The sequence below is a fragment of the Procambarus clarkii genome, chromosome 29, assembly GCF_040958095.1.
Source record: "Procambarus clarkii isolate CNS0578487 chromosome 29, FALCON_Pclarkii_2.0, whole genome shotgun sequence".
NCBI lineage: Eukaryota > Metazoa > Arthropoda > Malacostraca > Decapoda > Cambaridae > Procambarus > Procambarus clarkii.
In genome coordinates, this window is record NC_091178.1 from 26,532,007 (window position 1) to 26,555,114 (window position 23,108).

Here is a 23,108-nt window from a genome sequence, read left to right on the forward strand (position 1 = left end):
ATTTCTGTGTTGTTTACTAGGATTTCTCTGGCGATGGTTTGGTTATGGGAAGAGATTATATGTTCCTTAATGGAGCCCTGTTGCTTATGCATCGTTAAACGCCTAGAAAGAGATGTTGTTGTCTTGCCTATATACTGGGTTTTTTGGAGCTTACAGTCCCCAAGTGGGCATTTGAAGGCATAGACGACGTTAGTCTCTTTTAAAGCGTTCTGTTTTGTGTCTGGAGAGTTTCTCATGAGTAGGCTGGCCGTTTTTCTGGTTTTATAGTAAATCGTCAGTTGTATCCTCTGATTTTTGTCTGTAGGGATAACGTTTCTATTAACAATATCTTTCAGGACCCTTTCCTCCGTTTTATGAGCTGTGGAAAAGAAGTTCCTGTAAAATAGTCTAATAGGGGGTATAGGTGTTGTGTTAGTTGTCTCTACAGAGGTTGCATGGCTTTTCACTTTCCTTCTTATGATGTCTTCGATGAAACCATTGGAGAAGCCGTTATTGACTAGGACCTGCCTTACCCTACAGAGTTCTTCGTCGACTTGCTTCCATTCTGAGCTGTGGCTGAGAGCACGGTCGACGTATGCGTTAACAACACTCCTCTTGTACCTGTCGGGGCAGTCGCTGTTGGCATTTAGGCACATTCCTATGTTTGTCTCCTTAGTGTAGACTGCAGTGTGGAAACCTCCGCCCTTTTCCATGACTGTTACATCTAGAAAAGGCAGCTTCCCATCCTTTTCCGTCTCGTAAGTGAAACGCAGCACGGAACTCTGCTCAAATGCCTCCTTCAGCTCCTGCAGATGTCTGACATCAGGTACCTGTGTAAAAATGTCGTCAACATACCTGCAGTATATGGCCGGTTTCAAGTTCATGTCGACTAAGACTTTTTGCTCGATGGTACCCATGTAGAAGTTTGCAAACAGGACACCTAGGGGAGAACCCATGGCGACCCCATCTACTTGCTTATACATGTGCCCATCCGGGCTCAAGAAGGGTGCCTCTTTAGTACAAGCTTGGAGTAGTTTCCTCAGAATACTTTCTGGCATGTCAAGAGGAGTACAGGCTGGATCACGATACACTCTGTCGGCTATCATTCCGATTGTCTCGTCCACAGGTACGTTGGTAAACAGCGATTCTACGTCCAACGAGGCTCTTATCCCTGTGGCCCGTGTGCCCCGCAGTGAGTCCACAAATTCCTTTGGAGACTTCAGGCTGAAGGCGCAAGGAACATAAGGAGTCAGCAGGCCGTTGAGTCGCTTCGCCAGTCTGTACGTGGGTGTGGGTATCTGGCTAATGATTGGCCGAAGTGGGTTTCCAGGCTTGTGCGTCTTGACATTTCCATACGCATATCCAGGTTTATATTCCCCAATGATCTTTGGCAGGTGGAGTCCGGATTTCTTGGCGTTCACAGTTTCGATCAGTTTGTTGACCTTTGCTTTTAATTCGGCTGTAGTGTCCTTCGTTACCCTTTGGAACTTAGTTTGGTCAGAGAGTATGATGTTCATTTTCGCCAGATATTCGTCTTTTTTAAGAATGACATATATTGGCGACTTGTCACCTCTCCTGACAACTATCTCCTTGTTCTCACGAAGGCTTTTAGCTGCCGCTTTAAGCTCGGGGGACAGTATGGTGCTTCTGTAGTTGCTTCGATTCTTTCCTCCTTCTGCAATAAGTTCTGCTTGTAAGGTATCTTTGGTAGTGACCTTCTTTTGTGTCTCGAAGTGACACAAAAGAAGGTAGTGACCTTCTTTTGTGTCTCGAGACACAAAAGAAGGTCACTACTGCTCTGAATGGAGCAACGTGAGTAGAGAGTTTGAAAGAGTAACTCAGGTATTGGTGAACAACGGATATAGCAACGCGGAAATAAACGCTGCTATAAGAAGACACTTGGACCGTTGGTATAATTCAGAACCTATAACAGAAACCACAACACCCCCAATAAAATTATATTACAAATCAACCATGCACAGTGAACATATAAAAGAGGAAAGAATAATGAAAGAAATAATCCGTAAAGGAGTAAAAAGCACTACTCCTAACCAAAACATAAACCTGATAATATTCTACAAAACCAAGAAGACTTCCGAACTCCTTATCAAAAACAGCCCGAAGCCGACGGAGAACCCTCTACAGCAGTCAAGCGTTGTATACATGTACACTTGCCCCCACGAAGGATGTAACCTTCAATGTAAGTACATAGGTATGACGTCGACCAAGCTGACGATGCGTTTGACATGCCATCTTCAATCTGGTGCCCCTAGGAATCACATGAGACAAGCCCATGACATTACTCTAACAAGAGAAATGTTGAACAAGAATACTTTCATAATAGACAAAACCCAAGATTCAAGAAGATTACAAATTCTTGAGGCAATTCACATAAGAATAGAGCGACCTACCATGAACACCCAAATCACGGAACTATTTACTCTACCCACCATGAGAGTAAGGACAAGACAAGAACATATCGATGCCAACACAGAAGACAATGTCCAACATAACAGGCCAATTACACTGGATTAATCTTTGTGTTTAGATAGGAGATGCCTCGTATGGGCCAATAAGCCTTCTGCAGCCCCTATGTTTATCCCTTATGTATCCCCCCATGTTTTTCACCTTCATTGTATTATCACCTGACCTAATGCGGGTATAAAATCAACTAGTATTGTAAGATCTGTTCACTTGAGAATGAACCATGGAGGTTCGAAACGTCGTGCAAATTATACAAATAAGTGTAATACACTCCATAGTAAATCACTTCTTTTCTTCACCTTAAAAGTACGAAAATGAGTTTTGGAGAACTCCTATTCCAATTAAGCCCTGATGCTAAGAAAATAGTTAGAGGGATAGAAGCCCTAAACCAGAAAATAATAAATACAGAATATGCGGTCATATTCAATGAAACATGTTTGAAAGAAAACCTGCTGCCAGTATACACCAATATATATATATATATATATATATATATATATATATATATATATATATATATATATATATATATATATATATATATATATATATATATATATATATATATATATATATATATATATATATATATATATATATATACATACATAAAGATTTGCATATTTGTTTGGGGACCATTCAAGCTGGTTTGCAATATATAAAGTGTTTGCTGAGGTCACTACATCCCCAGACAGGTTCACCCTGTCCTTAGAATACATAAAGTTCTCACTACTGAACGAGTCCCTGATGTCAATACATGCATTTCACAACTAAAACAATACCTTTAAAGTCATCAACTTTTCCTTTTACCCCTGATAACTCCTCACCCCCAACACTGCAACTTATCACAACTTCACATACAATAAGAAATCTTCCCTTTTCCTTGATCACATCTAGTGCTAACTTGAATCTATTTATAAGTTCCTCAATTCTATCCTTGTCATAATCATTTCCTTCAATTGAAAGGCAAATAATGGGCATGTTCCCATTGTTCAGATCACCGTCTCCAACACCAACACCAGGGATTTTTCTCCCTTTACCGTTGAGAAGCCTGGTCGCCGCTCTCTGAATCCCGATTACATTCTCCTGCGGAAGAGAGAACCGGTAGGATGTCTTCGCTGTGTACTTCCTTTTGGTTTTCCCAATCACTTTCCTGCTATCCTTCTTGCCTCCAAGCTCTAGGCAAGAAGGCTATGTAGTCTCGCCAGACATGTAGTCTCACCCACACACGTAGTCTTCCCATAAAGGTTACACATACAGTTCCTCGTTTAATCCCTCAATTGGCACAAATCTCTTGACTCTTTCATGTGTAGGAACTGATCTCGTCAGTTATTCACATGACCACATTCCAAAGGCGATTCTTTGGCATATGAGCACGTAGAGGAATGTTGCTCGAGGTTTATCACACATCTTCTTTTTGGAGAATCCTTAAGCAGGTGTTATGGTACCAACACACGTATGTATAGATGGTTGGGGGTTGGAAGATTCCAAAGATGAGGAAAATGCTTCAATGTACCAAGAAAGATGGTGAGAGCATTATTATACACGTCTTTGGCATGAATCAGGCGTCACCAACTTCTGTGTGTGTGTGGAAATATGGCCACGCATCCCTGATCTTGAGCTGGGCTTCACGTCTCAGGGCTTCATGTCACACCTCTCAGGGCTTTGATGGAATAGATCAAAATGGAGTAATTGGAGGTTATTTCCCCTCCCTCCGCTCATCAATTATACTTAGCGCCATGACCATTCACTCTGTATTCAAAATTGCGCAGCTGACACCGACTATATCACCGACATACCTTTGAATTACTGTATTTACTCTCTCAATTGCTCTGGCTATTTTGAAGGTTATCTTGAGATGATTTCGGGGCTTAGTGTCCCCGCGGCCCGGTCCTCGACCAGGCCTCCACTCCCAGGAAGCAGCCAGTGACAGCTGACTAACTCACAGGTACCTATTTACTGCTAGGTAACAGGTGCATCAGGGTGAAAGAAACTCTCCCCATTGCTTCTCGCCGGCGCCCGGGATCGAACTCAGGACCACAGGATCACGCGTCCAGTATTCTGTCCGCTCAGCCACCGGCTCCCATAGAATTCCACCAATTCCCATTAGAATTCTCCTATTGAATATCCCTCTGGCATATGATCCTGGTATGGAACACTGATATAGAATTCCACTTCATTAGTTAAGTTCTTCACTTCAATACAGAACGGTATTGGTGCTACCATTGGCTCTTGCAATATAATACATTTATGTTATAGTTTAATGTCTGACCCTCGAAACCTTTGGTTATTCAGCCCTAACTATGTGACTACTTTGTATCTCGTGGATGCAAAACCCTTTCCCTCCATTCTTCCTGTCTTTTAGTAGATTAAATATTTCGTAAATGACTTAATTTGCAGAGCAATGCGCGAGGTGAACATGTTGGCGGAGCTGGGGGCCAAGGCACCCAATCCCATCATGATCCGACTGCAAGGTCGCTCGCAGCACCACCTACTGAGCGACGCCAAGCCGGGACGGGCTATGGTTCTCAACTTTGGCTCCTGCACCTGACCAGTTTTCATGGCCAACCTGGAGAGGTTCCGCGAGGTGGGTCTTTAGCCTACCTTACCTCCCTAGGGCTTCCCAGTTTTAGTGAAATAATAATAATAATAATATTAATAATAATAATAATAAATAATAATATTGCTTGTAGTATTGGATCATACCTATATTACAAATATTGTATAATGGAGCCAATGTGATAAACTTAATTATTAATCCATTGCAGTTTGATAGAACATAATAAATTCAAATTTAATTAGATTAATTTGAATCAAACTTCACATATTCCAATGCTTTCCTATTATATATGTTTGACTTCTTGTAACCTATGTTGATTATACTGAACATTCATAATTCCTTATATACTACTATCTATCCTAACCCAATCTCTTTCAACTACTCTTTACTCCCATCCCATCCCAAATCTTTATCCTGATCCCTTCCAAATGCTACACAGTCGTAATGGCTTGGCGCTTTCCTGATTATTCCCTTCCTTTCCCCCCTCAGTTAACTCTTGACAGAGACCAGTCGATATCTAATGATCCTATACTGGGGTTTAAATAGTTCAGATCATATCTTCTATATTTTTTTTAAATTAAGTCTTTAGTTTTTCTTTTAGGTGTGAGTGGGGAAGAGGAAGTCTTCCCCACTCACCTACAGCAAATAGTTGCTGTAGGACGTGAGGAGCACGTCCTACAGCAACTATTTCAATACAATATGTGCAAAGTGAATAATTACCTCTTACAAAAATAACTATACAGTCCATTTGGTTCATGCCCAATAATATGGAAATATATAAAATTAAATGTAATGTATAAACCAAAGTAATGATAGCTATGAGTCGTAATATGCTGGCAGTTGTGGTGTGTCAAGAGAAGTCGAGAGTACGCAACGTATGGCAGTCCTCTAGTGCAGGAGCACTTTCACACTCCTCTCGGGTCTTACTTCCCCTCCCTCAGTGCCATTGTCCACCCCGTGGGAGCACCTTATTCGCCCACGGGGGTTAGAATTCCCTGTACCCGGCCCTGCCCCCGTGGTAATGTAAGGTAAGCCACCCACTCCCGTGTCTTCATCCACCGAGCCGCCCGCAGTCACGAAGACTAGGCTTCACTCGGCTGGCTTGCCCGCCACAAAGTAATGCTGTTTCAGGTCGCAAATCTGACCTGTACTCACCTGAGTCCAGATAATTTCCTGTTGTCACAGTTGTATATAATTGTCCAGTCTGATACTTATTCAATATTGTTCGGTGCACAGTAAACCTCAAACAAACATACAGATAAATGAATCAGGAGAGGAAGATATTAAAACTATTCACCGTTTATTGAAATTAAGGCTACACAATAACGGCCTGAAAATATCTCAATTATTTTATGGATGGCAACACTGCAAAAGTCAGTAATGATATGACAACATTCCCAAAGTCTGTAGATAATCTTATGCGAGTCTATCCCTTACTCTCTACCCATTTTCTAGAATATTAGACCACTTGAAACTTCCTTAATTAATATAAGTACAACTTGACACCACATAAATAGTGAATAGATAAACTAGAGTCTGTCTTAAATGATCAACGTAGAATTTCACTATGTACGGCCTCATAAAAACAGAGCCTTTCTCATATTATTATTATTATTTCTTGTTATTCTTATTTCTTCTTCGTATTTGTTGCCTTCTCGCCATACACTAAATATTTAATACACATTTCCTAACAACAAAGAGGAATGGGAGGGCTAATTTATCATCCGCATTAATCGTGCCTGGAAGCTGTAGTCCCTGCAGAACATACGGCGAAGTGTAGCTCCCTCCAGTACTCCACGATGCTGAAGTAGGCCTTCTCTCCGTTGGTTTCTCCGTGTGCAATGCCTCAGTCGATTTCCTCCTCAACAGGTGGGCTGCTCTCTACCATTGAGGTCCTCTCTTTGTCGGCTTTGGAGGCAGCAAATGATGCCTATCCTTTCTGATGTCCTCACACTGGGATACTGGTCTACCTCTCTTCTACTATAGAGACGTGTAGTACCACTGTGTACTCGCCAAGAGTTGTTGTCACTGCTACACTGGACCAGGACTCTGCCACCAGAGTTCCTCTACACAGCTCTTCATTGCTGGAACGGCCTGCAGATTGCACCTCAACTCCCAGCGCCGCCTCTCGAGACAAACATGGAGCTCCACCGTCGTTGAGCCTCTAATGAACCTCTTTCAATGATCAGCTTCGCTACACTTTCTTGGAAGTTCACCGGAGGCGCCTACACTTTGTCTCTCGAGAACTGTTCGAGAATTATTCCCTCTGGACACTTTTACTCTATCCATAGCTAGGGGCCGACGAGCGACGAACCTTCTCACTCTCTACTGGTGGCTAGTGATATCCAATATCCTGAGCCTGTCCAGGGGCGCCAGACGCCATGCCACTTCACATCCGGGACGCTTCCCATATGATCAATATGGCCCTATGACTGACCACTAACGTCCCTTTTACAACCAGGCACCAAAATCCTCTCGAGTATCCCCAAGTGGGGAAACCCTCCGTATGAGGATGGTTTCCTCTCCCCCTTCCGAGTAGAACCGCCATTTTAAGGTGGATCCCTCGCCTCTACTCCATTCAATCTCAAAGCACAAATGTCTTCACTTTGTAGTACCTTGCCTCCTTTTAAGAGTTTTAAACTAAAACTCCGTTGGTTCTAAATATGTACAATGGGGGGGGGGGTAGGGGATGACTATAACTGACGGTAGAGGAGAATACCAGCTGCCACGCACCATAACCTTATCCTGAATAAAATAATATTAAGTAATTCAATATTAATTTAACACGTCGTTAAATCAATAAATAATAAAAACGATACAGATGCCATATGCCTTTAGAAGACTTGATCAAGCACTATGATATTGTGAATATTATTAGTGCTTGAGCGGTTTCTTCAAGTGAAAAATGTCGTTCAAAATCTATGTTAAAGTATGGTAATAAACACTCTTATGCGATATCAATTGTTTCAAAGGGAATAGCTAATAAATTATAGCAACACAGAATGACAGGGAACTAGGGATGAATTGGACTGGATTCCACGAACCTGTAAAATATAAAATCAGGAAGTTTGCAAAGAAGACAAGCAGATTAAAATATATCGCTAATTGGAATGAAGATAGCTCCATACAACCCGGAGAGATAACAATATTATCAGCAATTTTAATACAGAAAGATATATTTATGCAGTCTAATATCTCATAACAATCAAATAGTTCAATACAATCAGAAAAGATAGTTCAACACAATAGGAAAAGTTTGCTCATTACAATCAGAAGAAATAGCTCAACACAATGAGAAGAAATAGTTCAGTAAAATCAGAAAAGCTGAACACAATCAGAAGAGATAGGTCAAAACAATCAAAAGAGGTAGATCTATACATTCCCAAATAGCTTAATACAATCAGTACATATAGCTCAATACAATCAGAAATATCCCCGTAAAATGAAAAATAGCACTCTTCAATCATAAGATATAGTTTATTATATACAGAAAAAGTAGCTCAACACAGTCAGAAATAGTACAATTCAGTCAGTAGATATTACTCAATACATTGAGAAGAAATATTTCAATGCAATTAAAATAAATAGCCAAATACAATCACAAGCTAGGTCAATACAACTAGAAGAGATCGGTCAATAAAATAGGAAGAGATAGCTCTTTACAATCAGAAGTCACAAATCATAAGAATCATTCATAAATCATTCATAAGAAAAAGCTAAACACAATGAGAAGAGCTTGATCAATATAATCAAAAGTCATTGCTCAATTCAATTTTAAGAAATGGCTCAATACAATAAAAAATCGTTGAATACAGTCATAAGAGACAGATTAATATAATCCCAAGATACAAATTAATACAATCAAAAGATATAGCTTAATACAAGTCACTACACATCGAAAAAAAGCAAAGATTTTTCGATGCGATGCATCGAAAAACCTGTTGTAATAATCCCCTTTTATTGACAATGCCCTTTTTTTTGTTAGTAATTATATTAGATCCAGTCATAGAGAATTTTTTTTATTGATTCAAATACCAAACTGATGTTTGAAGTGATTAATTAATATTTAATAGTTCATATTCTGCCAATAATTTCTAATTTTCTCCAGAAAAATGCCACAATTCTAATTTTCTTTGCATAGGTAAATAAAATAGTTTGTGTTAGTATGTGTTAATTTGTTAGAACAAGAACAGCAGCATATTATCTGCATATTGTATTAAAGGTTAGTAAATGGTGCCTTTTTTCCTTCATAATTCAAAGGGGGGAAGGACATGGGGTTCAAGTCCATTATTTAGAACTGATGAACACTGATACTCCTCTTCAGAATTATTAGACTAATTTGATGTTAGTGGTTAGTTGCACATTTGTGCATCAGCTTGTACAGGGTGGATGTCCCATACTGGAGTTGCAGGGACTGGAAGTTTCTAGGCGATTTCATTTTCCTGCTAACTCTTGTGAGGCTAAATTTCTAGCCTGATTATATTTGATTTAACCCAAAGGACTGAATGTGATCAATTACTGCAGTCAAATAAGCTTCTGGGACTGCAGTGGGGTCAGTGACATTGGTTGCATTGACTTATTAGTGACTGTGGTCCATGGAATACGTCTCGGCTAATAATAATTACATCTAAATCAGTCTTTGAATATATATAGTCAGCAATGCCCCATTGTGCATATTTTCTAGAGTTTATTTTTACTGAAAAATTAGTAATATTTTGGTTTAATGGACTCAGAAGATTGAACGCACACAATCATTAATGTCAAGTACGGCGCTGAGGACTGCAGTGGGATCAGTGACATTGACCGCTGTGACTTGTAGCTGATTAGGATATTGTTCACTGATTTGCCACTGAGGCCTCATGAGCTCATCTTCAGCTTTAAATGATGATATCAAAACCAAAACCAAAAATCTGTTGATATAGTCAGCTGTATTCTCCTAGTATTTTTTACTGCAGTTTTATAATCAGCTGACAATTAAAAATTTATATTTGAATGATTTATTTGCAGGCATATGTTTCGTCAGGCTTAATACTGGGCCTTTGAGTAACTTGAGTTGAGTAACTGTCTCCCACAGAATTTAACAGGTTTATTCTTTGATATTTAGTTGGGCTAATGATGAATTTATTTTAATAGTCTGCACCTACAAGAATTCCTATGTTGGTGAGGTGATCAGACTTAATTTTATCTGCCAATTTTATTTCATTTTTTCTAAGGAATTCGGCAGTAGCTTCTAGACCTTGTACATGTAGGTACCGTTAGAACTGAATCCATCATGATAGCTTGTACTTGACGGACGTAACTGCCTAAACGTACTAATGGTTGCACCACTTGGTAGATTCGAGGTCTTGTATCAGCCAGGAACCCTGATATGTTTAATGTCACCTGGGTTACAGGCTTTAATTGTAGATCATCTGCCACCTGTTTAGTGACAAACATTTTCTGGGACCTCTTGATCAAACAACCTTCGGGTATGGACCCTGGCCCCCTTAGGTTTAATGGTAAGTTGGGCATTAGCCACAGTCACATTGCTTTTGGACTTTGTTGACAGTACTGTACTTCGGTGGGATTTCCCTCACTTAACTTGGGTTTGGAATACGTTAATTTCGTATGGTTGCACGGTGCTGCATGGTGCTCACCCATTCCGCACCTATTTAAGGTGCATAGTTGGGTTTCACAGTCGTCGAGGTTGAGTGATTTGAGACACCTTGAGCATTTTCTCAATTTCTCGAGTCATTTAACACAAGTGTCTCTATCAGGATAATTGGTGTAATGGTATGTTGGATGATCTTCTTGGCTGAACAAACATGTCCCCCAGCGTTCCGCACGCATGGGAGTTACCGCCTTGGGTGAACTATTAACAGTCGGCTTTGAGTGATCCACTGCGTAAGTGACCTCACTGCTTTGTTTCCTCTATTTTGGTGTGGAAGTAATTGGTTGATGTTTATTTGGAGTACATATTGTACCCTTTAATGTACTACTATACACTATTTCTGAAGACTCGGAAGAGGCTATAAATGCCTCATTTGCTCGTCGTTTTTCTATGACAGAACGCAACCCTTCAAATAAGTCCTGTGTTGACAGGACAGTGTTGTGTTGATGTGAGCATAACACATCTAGTATCACTGGACAGTTTTTGTTGAATGACTACTTTGGTCATCCACTCAGCAGTGGTTATGTCAACCTTAAGACTGAATGTTTTTAGTAGTGACTCAAACTCCAATCCGAAGGCTTGTAATGAATAAGCAATTGGATCAGTTTAAGGTAAGTTCAGCAATTGTAGTAATAGATGTATGAGAGCTTTCTCGTTGTCAGCATTATCTCGAGGGAACTGGAATGGGAGATAAGTGCTGTCCCTATTTAGATAAAATTTTGTTACTTCTGGTTCAGCTTCACCTGTACTTCCACACTGGAGGCACCTTAACCCAGTAGCCTCATGTATTGGCTTTTCAGAATCCACAAGGAATGTGGATAAATTGCCTGAGAACTATTCAGTTTCTGGTTTTACAATACTGGGGTAAAGCTGTAGTGGATGAGCTTTTATCCTCGTTGCTTGTTTCGACGAAAGGATCTAACGTGGCTTGAGATTTATTCTTATATCGAGCCAGATCATCCACAATATCATCTATTTTACTTGATGATTGTCTGCTTGCTCTGGTGCAAGTATCCTGAACAAATGATCCAACCTGGCTTGAGTTTCTTCCTCATATGGCGCTACATCAGACCTGATATGCTCCACATCTTCAACTACTGGGTCGTTGCTGTGGAGTTGGTTTTGGTAAGATTTGAAGTCCCTTTTATAGTGATCGAATTGTAAATTGATATGTCGTAGTGAGATTTCCAGCTGGCGATAATCAACTGGAGACTGGGCCCGTTTGAAATAAAAGTCGAAGAAACAGGGTTAGACCTCTGCAACGCATTCTTCACTCTTGGAACTACCAACAACACAACAGGACTTGGCAGTAGACCTCTTATGCCTGTTGAAACAGACAAGACCAACAAGAAGTGCAAGGATTGTCTTAACTGATTCAGGTGACAATCAGTGTTGGACAAATAGTTGTCTCTTCACAGACCTGCAAGAACAATCAGAGTGATAAGACACGAAAACTCACAAACATGGTATCAAAATCTCAACCGCAAGAATAAGCTCACACCTTCTGACTGTGAACATTATGACAAAACGATCCTTTAGAGCCATCTTGGCCTCCCATGACATTAACAGAACTACTCTAGAACTTTGATAACATTTACTATGAACCTCACTCAGTAAGTGAATTCCTCTGGGTGACGTCAAATAAACCAACAACAGTTTTAGCGGTTTTATAACCAGGTAGATGGACATCAGATTACCTGGGAAACACCCAAGGAAAATCTTTTACCCTATACACTCAACAAACTAAACATGTCGGCTATTCACATACCACTCCACTTGTAACGTTGAACATCTGCTTCAAAGTTGGAGAAAACCGTACAACACCACCTTGGCTCTGGGAATCAGGACTACACATGAACTTGTTACAAATTCTGTAAATTACACTTGCAGTAAAGAAATGTACCAAGTACAAAATAAGAGACTCTGCTCTACAATTCCACAATAAGATTTACAAAATTTTCCTCCCATGACATAATCTTGAGATGCTTGGAGTACTGTCTGGTTACAATCTCTAAACTTACTAAGATGGGTCACTTATACTCCCTCACAGTCAACTGAAGAGGGAAGCTCAAGGGGTCTCCATCTACTCGTCAGAAGCTGGTTATAATTTAGGGTGATCTCCCACACTCTCCAACAATGGATCTGAATTACAGACCTCACTACTCTCAGATATCTTATGGTCAGTCCTACTTAACTTACACAAAACCAATGACACAAACTCTGGAGCGAGCGGGCAAGTAACTGGTTCTCTGGCCTCCTTCCCATCACCATCCACTAGGCTAGGGCGAGGCGGGGCCTCTTCAACTGACTCACTCAACATCTTGGCCGGCCAAAAATTAATTCTGAAAATCCACCTCAACTTCACCTTTGAAGGGTCCTGGTCTTCTGAACATTTACCTTGGTAGTGACTGAACGGGCAAACAGAACACGACACAGCACATGCAGGGTAGATAACACCATCACCTATATCTGGCTGTTCACTCAAAATAACAGGTTTTGGTAACATAATGGGATCAATTTTCCCAACAGCATTGTTAACAGCCACATCATTCCCAAGGATAACATCCACACCTGGGATAGGCAACTGCTTACTAACACCAACAGTGCACAATCCTGGTGTAAATCAGGATCTAAGATTATTGTCAATAAGAGGTACTGACTGGAAACTTGCAATACTTTGATGAAGTACAGACTTACCAATGTCTCTCATCTCTACATTAGAGAGAACACTGTCTAAAATCAACATTTGGGAAGCACTAGTATCTCTCAACATAACAACTGACTTGTTGTTACCTGACTAAAAACTGAGGTGATTTTGAACAGCTAACATTTGCTTCTGTGCCTCTATTCTTGCCATGTCCAAATTTCGATTCCATTTCTAGTCGCCTCGAGATCGCCTCATTGCCAACTGATCATTCAACTCTTCTGCTAACCCTTCTAGCACCGCCTCGTCCACCAAATGTGTAACAATGAGTTGGAATAACTGAGCCTTTATCATTTTACTAGAAATTTGCAGATTTAATTTCACAGCCATGCAAATCCAAACTTCTTCAAGTCTTTGATTTCACAAAAATTACGCTCCTCCGTCAACAATTTATTTTGTTGCTCCATGGCAACCACTTAATTTAACACTACAACATTTAATTAATATGAACACAACACTGAATTTTAGCTTGGCCCCTGGACATAAGCTGTACACTTACCTCAAATCGTGAAGTGTTGAAAGGTTTCAACAGGCAGCTTAGACAGAACAGAAAACTAGCACTCAGGCTTACTCACTTGGTAGCACTAGGTCTAATACACAAAATACCTAGGAAGGCAAGTAAAATTAAAAATATGTACTAGCACTGAGTACATGATATCTATATAAATACAAATGGAAATGATCGTTTATTCAAAGTCGCTAATCTCTGAACGTTCCTTACCGATTGCGTTGAAATTTTCACACAACGTTCCATTCGCATCCGAGCAGGTTTTTATATACATACTATATAGATGTCACGTCTGTGACGGTAAAAAAAACATGCTTTTTCTGAAAAAGTGTGTTTTTTATGTGAGGGAAATCATCGATACCTCTTTACCGATTGCTTTGAAATTTTGACACAACGTTGCATTCCAATAGGCGCGTCTTTTGATATAGCTACGATATACATGCCTCAGCCTGTGACAGGTAAAAACATGCCTCACCTGTGACAGGTAAAAACATGCGTTTTTGAAAACAGCGCCATATGTTGCACATAATGGCAACCTGCACGCTATACTAAATATGACACGAATTCCATTTCATTGTTTCCAATTGCATTGATAAATTTGATTTTCATAGATTCCGATTTATTTAAATTTTTAGTGAATTATTTTGTGTGACATTGTGTTGGAATTGAGCTGTGTTGTCTACCATACCGTTCACTTCGTAAGTATAAGTATAGATGACACACCTGTGACAGGTAAAACTATGCTTTTCCTGAAATACAGCGCCATCTGTTGCATGTAGGAGCAACACACTTGATAAATTGAATTTTCATAGATTTTGATTTATTTTCATTTTGATTTAACTATTTTGTGTAAATTGCGTTGGAATTGAGTTGTGTTGTTTACCAGACTGTTCATTTCGTGAGTATAGTTTACTTATATATTTGTTCATATTTTCATTTCATTTTTTAACTGTTTTTCTTACATTTCAGTGATAGGAACATCAGATCACTTGATGTTTCCAATTTTCTGATGGGAACATCAAACCATTTGGGAAGGCATTGGACGAGGGAGTGGGGAATGGTGGGGATGACGAGGGGACTAGGGAGGGTGTAATGGTGGGAAGGACGAGGTGACGGGGGAGTTTGGGATGGTGGGGACGAGGGGATGGGAGGAATGAAGAATGGTTGGGAGAACAAAGGGACAGGGGAGTGGGGGAATGGTGGGAAGAAAGAGAGGATGGTGGAGGGGGAATGGTTGGGATTCCGAGGAGACGGGTGACGGGGGAATGGTGGGGAGGACTGGGGGACAGGGAAGGTTTCTGTGACCGGTTACTGTGGCCTGTTACTGCTAGTATCTATATAAATAAAAATGGAAATTTTCGTTTGTTCAAAATCGCTAATCAGTTCTTCACCGATTGCTTTAAAATTTTCACACAATGTTCCATTCGCATCGGAGCAGGTTATTATATACATATTATATTGATGTCACGTGTATAATGGAAAAATCATGCTTTTTTGGAAAAACTGTGTTTTTCATGTTTTTTTCATGTGAGAAAAATCTTTGAAACCTCTTTACCGATTGCTTTGAAATTTTGACACGACGTTGCATTCAAATAGGCGCATGTTTCTATATACCTACTATATACATGCCTTACCTGTGACCGGAGAAAACATGTTTTTTTTTTAAATTGCCATCTGTTGGATGTAAGACCAACACACGCTGTAATCTCCCAAAGTTCTTCACCGATTGCTTTGAAATTCTGACACAACGTTCGATTCGAATATGCACGTCTTTTTATATATCTACTATATAGCTTGCCACCTCTGTGACAGGTAAAATCATGCGTTTTTGAAAAGCAGCGCCATCTGTTGCACATAATAGCAACATTCACACTATTCTAAATATGTCACGAATTCCATTTGAATGTTTCCGATTGCATTGATAAATTTTATTTTCATAGACTTCGATTTATATTATTTTGTATTGAATTGTTTTGCTTGACATTGTGTTGGAATTAAGCTGTGTTCTCCATACCGTTCATTTCGTAAGTATAAGTAAAGATGCCACACCTGTTACAGGTAATACTATGCATTTCTTGAAAAACAGCTGTTGTATGTAAGAGGAACACACATGCTATACTAAATATGCTACCATTCCATTTCAATGTTTCTGATTGCACTGATAAATGGAATTTTCATAGATTTTGATTTATTTTCATTTTGATTTCATTATTGTGTGTGAATTGTGATGGATTTGAGCTGTGTTGTTTATCACACTGTTCATTTTGTGAGTATAGTTTATTTTTTTACTTTTTCATATTTTCATCTCATTTTTTTTAACTATTTTTCTTATATTTCAGTGATGGGAACATCAGATCACTTGATTTTCCCAATTTTCTGATGGGAACATCAGACCATTTAAGAAGGCATCGGACGAGGGAGTGGGGAATGGTGGGGATGACGAGGGGATGGAAGTGAGAGATGGTGTGGATTACGAGGGGACAAGGGAGGGGGTAATGGTGGGGAAGGACGAGGGGACACGGGAGTTTGGGATGGTGGGGACGAGGAGATAGGGGAATGGAGAATGGTGGGGAGGACAAAGGGACAGGGGAGTGGGGCATGATGGGAAGGAAGAGGGGATGGGTGAGTGGGGAATGGTGGGGAGGCCGAGGAGACGGGTGAGGGGGGAATTGTGGGGGGGAGGGGGGACAGGGTAGGTTCCAGGGGACAGGATTACATACTAACAGTACCCGGCCAACGCGTGGCCGGGAACTGCTAGCACATATATATATATATATATATATTTATATATATATATATTTAAACGGTCGTTTGTTCAAAATCGCTAATCTCAGAAAGTTCTTCACCGATGGCCTTGAAATGTTCACATACTGTTCCATTCGCATCCTAGCGGGTTTATATATACATATTATATAGATGTCACTTCTGTGACGGGAAAAAATTTTTTTTTTTTTTAAACTGTATTTTTTTATGTTTTTTTCATGGGATGGAAATCTTCGAAACGTCATTACCGATTGCTTTGAAATTTTGATACAACGTTGCATTCGAATAGGCGCGTGTTTTTATATAATTCCTATATGCATGCCGCACCTGTAACAGGAAAAAATCGTGTTTTTTTTAAACAGCGCCATCTGTTGGACGAAAGAGCAACACATGTTGAATTCTCTGAAAGTTCTTCATCGATTGGTTTGAAATTTTGATACAACGTTCCATTTAAATACACGCGTGTTTTTATATACCGATTATCTAGATGCCACACCTGTGACATGTAAAAACATGCTTTTTTTGAAAAACAGTGCCATCTGTTGCACGTAATAGCAACTAACGCTATACTAAATATGTTACGATTCCGTTTCAATGTTTCCGATTGCATTGATAAATTTAATTTTCATAAATTTCGATATATTTTCATTTTGATTTAATTTATTTTGTGTGACATTGCGTTGAAATTTAACTGTGTTGTTTACCATACTGTTCATTTCCTTAGTATAATTTATTTTTGTATTTGTTCATTGTTTTTTATTTCGTTTTTTTTCTGTTTTTCCTTTATTTCAGTGATCGGAACATCAGATCATTTGAGGTTCTTAATTTTCTGATGGGATCATCAGATCGTTTGAGAATGCATCGAACGAGGAAGTAGGAAATGTTGATGAGGTCAAGGGGGACGGGAGTGGGGGATTTTGGGGAGAACGAGAGGACAGGGAAGGGGGTAATAGTGGGGAGGCAACCCGTTTTCGCACTTTCTTACAGTCAATATTGACTTAATAAATACGTGCATATGTGACATACTAAACATACTAGTTTACCTTGAAAATTTTCATAGAAAACACCGACCTTACCTAACCTTCTTAGTATATTAAGATAAGCATCATAATTACAATTATTACTTAACCTATACCTATAATAGGTTAAGTAATAATTGTAATTACGAAGCAATAAGATGGCAATAAGACACACACCACAATGCCACAGCACCACAGGTGTCGAGCGCCTAACAGCTGAGTGAACAGTGCTTTGGATTCGTAGTCCTGAGGTTCCGGGTTCGATCCCCGGTGGAGGCGGAGACAAATGGGCAAAAAGTTTATTTCACCCTGATGCACATGTTCTCCTAGCAGTAAATATATACCTGGGAGTTAGACAGCTGCTACGGGCTGCGTCTTGGGGATGTGTACCAAAAAGAAGGCCTGGTCGAGGACCGGGCCGCGGGGACGCAAAGCCCCGAAATCATCTCAAAATGATCACTGAAGCTGTCACAGTTCTCTTATATGGTCAGGTCGTCTAAGCGATGCTACTGGAATAGCTTCATAATAAAAAACACAATTATCTATACTATATATATACTAATATTATCATCACTGACACATGTCAGCATGACACATTTGTGTCATGACACATTTGTGTCATGCTGACCAAAACAAAATAGTTATATATCAACACTACAGGAATTCCAATTTCATCTTAATAATAATTTGAGAGGGAAAAATAATAATTTATTAATTTGAAGGGGGCTCCCAGGTGGGAGCAGCACCACACCCACCCCAGGTGGGAGCAGCACCTCACCCACCCCAGGTGGGAGCACCACCATACCCACCCCAGGTGGGAGCACCACCACACCTACCCCAGGTGGGAGCAGCACCTCACCCACCCCAGGTGGGAGCAGCACCTCACCCACCCCAGGTGGGAGCACCACCATACCCACCCCAGGTGGGAGCACCACCTCACCCACCCCAGGTGGGAGCACCACCACACCCACCCCAGGTGGGAGCACCACCTCACCCACCCCAGGTGGGAGCACCACCATACCCACCCCAGGTGGGAGCACCACCTCACCCACCCCAGGTGGGAGCAGCACCTCACCCACCCCAGGTGGGAGCACCACCACACCCACCCCAGGTGGGAGCACCACCACACCTACCCCAGGTGGGAGCAGCACCTCACCCACCCCAGGTGGGAGCAGCACCTCACCCACCCCAGGTGGGAGCACCACCATACCCACCCCAGGTGGGAGCACCACCTCACCCACCCCAGGTGGGAGCACCACCTCACCCACCCCAGGTGGGAGCACCATCACACCCACCCCAGGTGGGAGCACCACCACACCCACCCCAGGTGGGAGCACCACCTCACCCACCCCAGGTGGGAGCACCACCACACCCACCCCAGGTGGGAGCAGCACCTCACCCACCCCAGGTGGGAGCACCACCATACCCACCCCAGGTGGGAGCACCACCTTACCCACCCCGGGTGGGAGCAGCACCACACCCACCCCAGGTGGGAGCACCACCACACCCACCCCAGGTGGGAGCAGCACCTCACCCACCCCAGGTGGGAGCAGCACCTCACCCACCCCAGGTGGGAGCAGCACCTCACCCACCCCAGGTGGGAGCACCACCACACCCACCTCAGGTGGGAGCAGCACCACACCCACCCCAGGTGGGAGCACCACCACACCCACCCCAGGTGGGAGCAGCACCACACCCACCCCAGGTGGGAGCACCACCACACCCACCCCAGGTGGGAGCACCACCACACCCACCCCAGGTGGGAGCAGCACCAAACCCACCCCAGGTGGGAGCAGCACCACACTCACCCCAGATGGGAGCACCACCACACCCACCCCAGGTGGGAGCACCACCACACCCACCCCAGGTGGGAGCACCACCACACCCACCCCAGGTGGGAGCAGCACCTCACCCACCCCAGGTGGGAGCACCACCTCACCCACCCCAGGTGGGAGCAGCACCTCACCCACCCCAGGTGGGAGCACCACCACACCCACCCCAGGTGGGAGCACCACCACACCCACCCCAGGTGGGAGCACCACCACACCCACCCGAGGTGGGAGCAGCACCTCACCCACCCCAGGTGGGAGCACCACCTCACCCACCCCAGGTGGGAGCAGCACCTCACCCACCCCAGGTGGGAGCACCACCACACCCACCCCAGGTGGGAGCACCACCACACCCACCCCAGGTGGGAGCACCACCACACCCACCCGAGGTGGAAGCACCACCACACCCACCCCAGGTGGGAGCAGCACCTCACCCACCCCAGGTGGGAGCACCACCACACCCACCCCAGGTGGGAGCACCACCACACCCACCCCAGGTGGGAGCACCACCACACCCACCCGAGGTGGGAGCACCACCACACCCACCCCAGGTGGGAGCAGCACCACACCCACCCCAGGTGGGAGCAGCACCACACCCACCCCAGGTGGGAGCAGCACCACACCCACCCCAGGTGGGAGCACCACCACACCCACCCCAGGTGGGAGCAGCACCACACCCACCCCAGGTGGGAGCACCACCACACCCACCCCAGGTGGGAGCAGCACCACACCCACCCCAGGTGGGAGCACCACCACACCCACCCCAGGTGGGAGCAGCACCACACCCACCCCAGGTGGGAGCAGCACCTCACCCACCCCAGGTGGGAGCAGCACCTCACCCACCCCAGGTGGGAGCACCACCTCACCCACCCCAGGTGGGAGCAGCACCTCACCCACCCCAGGTGGGAGCACCACCACACCCACCCCAGGTGGGAGCAGCACCATACCCACCCCAGGTGGGAGCACCACCACACCCACCCCAGGTGGGAGCAGCACCTCACCCACCCCAGGTGGAAGCACCACCTCACCCACCCCAGGGGGGAGCAGCACCTCACTCAAAAAATTACACCAAGTATGTAAAAATAGACTCAAGACTCTCAGAATTGTTTGTTGGGTTCAGTAATCAACACAATTTAAATATTAGAATAGCAAAAATGATGTACTTAGCCTATATAAGGTTTCTGATCAGCCTATCATGCAGCAATCTTAGTCCTCCATCATGGCAAAATTATTGATAGACTCGAAGAAATGCAAAATGAATCTCTCAGAATTATACTTGGCTGTCCAATAGGTTCCTAAGCTCTCGAAATGCGAAAGGAACTAATCATGTTTAATATTCAAGACAGAATATTTAAAATCAATCAATGGGACTAAAGCTTTTGTGTAATAATCAAACTGACATTGTATCTGTTGACCTGTTAGAACACATACTCAGTGGAGTTTGTGATTCTATTGGGACTCAACGAACAACCATTCGTGTTATCATTTAGGGAGTGTACCAATTATATAAAGATAAGTGTGCAGCACTTAATACCATTCTGGCAGAGAATGCCTTGTGACCTCCCTATGCTTTCATGCCTCACCAAGAAATTAATCACCCCAACTTTCCTTATCAGTTTGCTGCTAAAGTAAGTACCCTGAAACACACACAGACAATCAACAGACTAAAAGCAACATTACACATTACACATACACCGATGGATCACTGCATGGAGGGCAGGAACTGCTGTTATTTAGTAATTGTAATGTCTTCTCACAGACATTAGACATTAATGCCTTCTCATAGACAGACGTCTTCTCACTTCTCACTTTAATAAATATGAAAAAAAACAGTTGAATTTGTGTATTTTAGGTAAAAATTTATACCAAATCTTTCGCACTCTCCTGAGTGCTTTGATACGGCCAGAGTACATGGGTAGGACGAGACTTACATCACGTTTAATATGGTTTCTTCCAGCATCAGTCTTCATATTGTTCTTGACCTTCTGATCGTGTCACCTTCCTTCCTTCCCGAAAGGAAGGAACCCACCTGCCCATGTTCCCTCGGGGATGTCTTCTAGAGAATTATGATCAGGTGTCCTCTCTAACATTCTGATATTCGGAGAACTGGAGTTGTTATTAGTAAAGGTGTTCGTCCGGATGCTGTCCCTCTTAACTTCTCCATACACATAGCAGAGCAGCTAGTGGAACTACTTACATTCATACATTTATTCAGATCTAATTTTAATTCATTGGAATAATTTTTTGGTATCAATTATTCTTTTTTACTACTAGGTAAACTTCTTTTAGGCTAAAGACTTTTACGTTTTGCTAGTTAAAAATAAAAATTGGGGCCGTTTGAACGACTGAAACTTTTCCTTTCGTTTTTCTGCAAAGTTGTTTTATTCAGCAATGTTTTGTTCTCAGTTCGTTGTCATCTCTCAGTTATGCTCTCATCTATATACAAGATGTTGACCTATTTGTCCAGTTGTTTAGCGGCTGACAATTCATCAAACCTGTCAAACGCTAATGATTTACTGGCAGATGACGGACGAGTACTCCCAGGTGGCCGACTTCCTCGTGGTGTACATCGCTGAGGCTCACCCCAGCGACGGATGGGCCCTCAAGGACAACATCAAGATCACCAAGCACAGGTAAGGTACACTCTCACCATTTTCCACACTGGGAAGTCACAGCCTCACCATCTTTCACAAGTACTACACAGCTTCACCATCCTCCACACAGATAATATAGCCTCACCATCTTCCACACAGGTAATACAGCTTCACAATTTTGCACACAGGTAACACAACCCCAGCATCTTCCACACAGGTAATAAAGCTTCACCATCTTCCACGCAGGTAATAAAGCTTCACCATCTTCCACACAGGTAAGACAGAGCTTCACCATCTTCCACACACGTTAGACAGCTTCATTATCTTCCACACACGTAATACAGTATCACTATCGTCCACACAGGTAATGCATCGTCATAATTTTTCACACAGGTAAGTCAGAGCTTCACTATCTTCCACACAGGTTAGACAGAGCTTAACTATTATCCACACGGTTATGGCAAAGGTTCACCATCTTCCACACAGGTTAGACAGAGCTTCACCATTATTCACAAAGTTATGACAAAGGTTCACCATCTTCCACATAGGTAATAAAGCTTTATCATCTTCTACACAGGAATACAGCCTCACTGTATTCTCCACAAGTAATACCGCTTCACCATCTTCCACACATGTAAGATGGACTCACCATCGTCCACACAGGGGGGGCTGGTGGCCGAGTAGACAGCGCTCTAGCTCGTCGACCTAGGGACAGGGGTTCGATCCCCGGCGTCGTGGGTGTAGAGGAGAATGAAATGCAATAATACACTAATCAATGAAAATAGTAGGCAACTATTTTTAAAATACAAGGCAACGTAGACAGAATATTTCGGTTCCATACCTGGACCCTCTTCAACAGTGAGCGAGAATGACAGGTGTAGCTCCTTTTTTGGTATCAAGTCATGTGTCCTGGGAATATGTTACAGACCCGAGCCCAGCGTCCGAGCACGGAGCAGTGACGACCGTGCCATCTGTGGGTCAGCTCCCGAAACCCCCTCCAAATGAACGACGCCATCTA

At 42.8% G+C, this 23,108-nt stretch overlaps 1 protein-coding gene across 2 annotated transcripts in view; it reads left to right on the plus strand.

Moving 5' to 3' along the window:
• Window positions 1-23,108, plus strand: part of LOC138369817 (type I iodothyronine deiodinase-like) — a 338,522-nt gene that overhangs the window by 278,519 nt on the left and 36,895 nt on the right. The window contains exons 4-5 of one of the 2 annotated variants that reach the window (XR_011229982.1): window positions 4,864-5,050; window positions 22,020-22,129. Coding sequence is in view for 1 of the 2 variants with exons in the window: in XM_069333562.1 (XP_069189663.1) it covers window positions 5,024-5,050; window positions 22,020-22,129 (137 nt within the window). In the remaining variant the exon portion in view is untranslated. Of the gene's footprint in view, window positions 1-4,863; window positions 5,051-22,019; window positions 22,130-23,108 lie in introns of those variants that run through there. The other variant, XM_069333562.1, reaches the window with a different exon arrangement.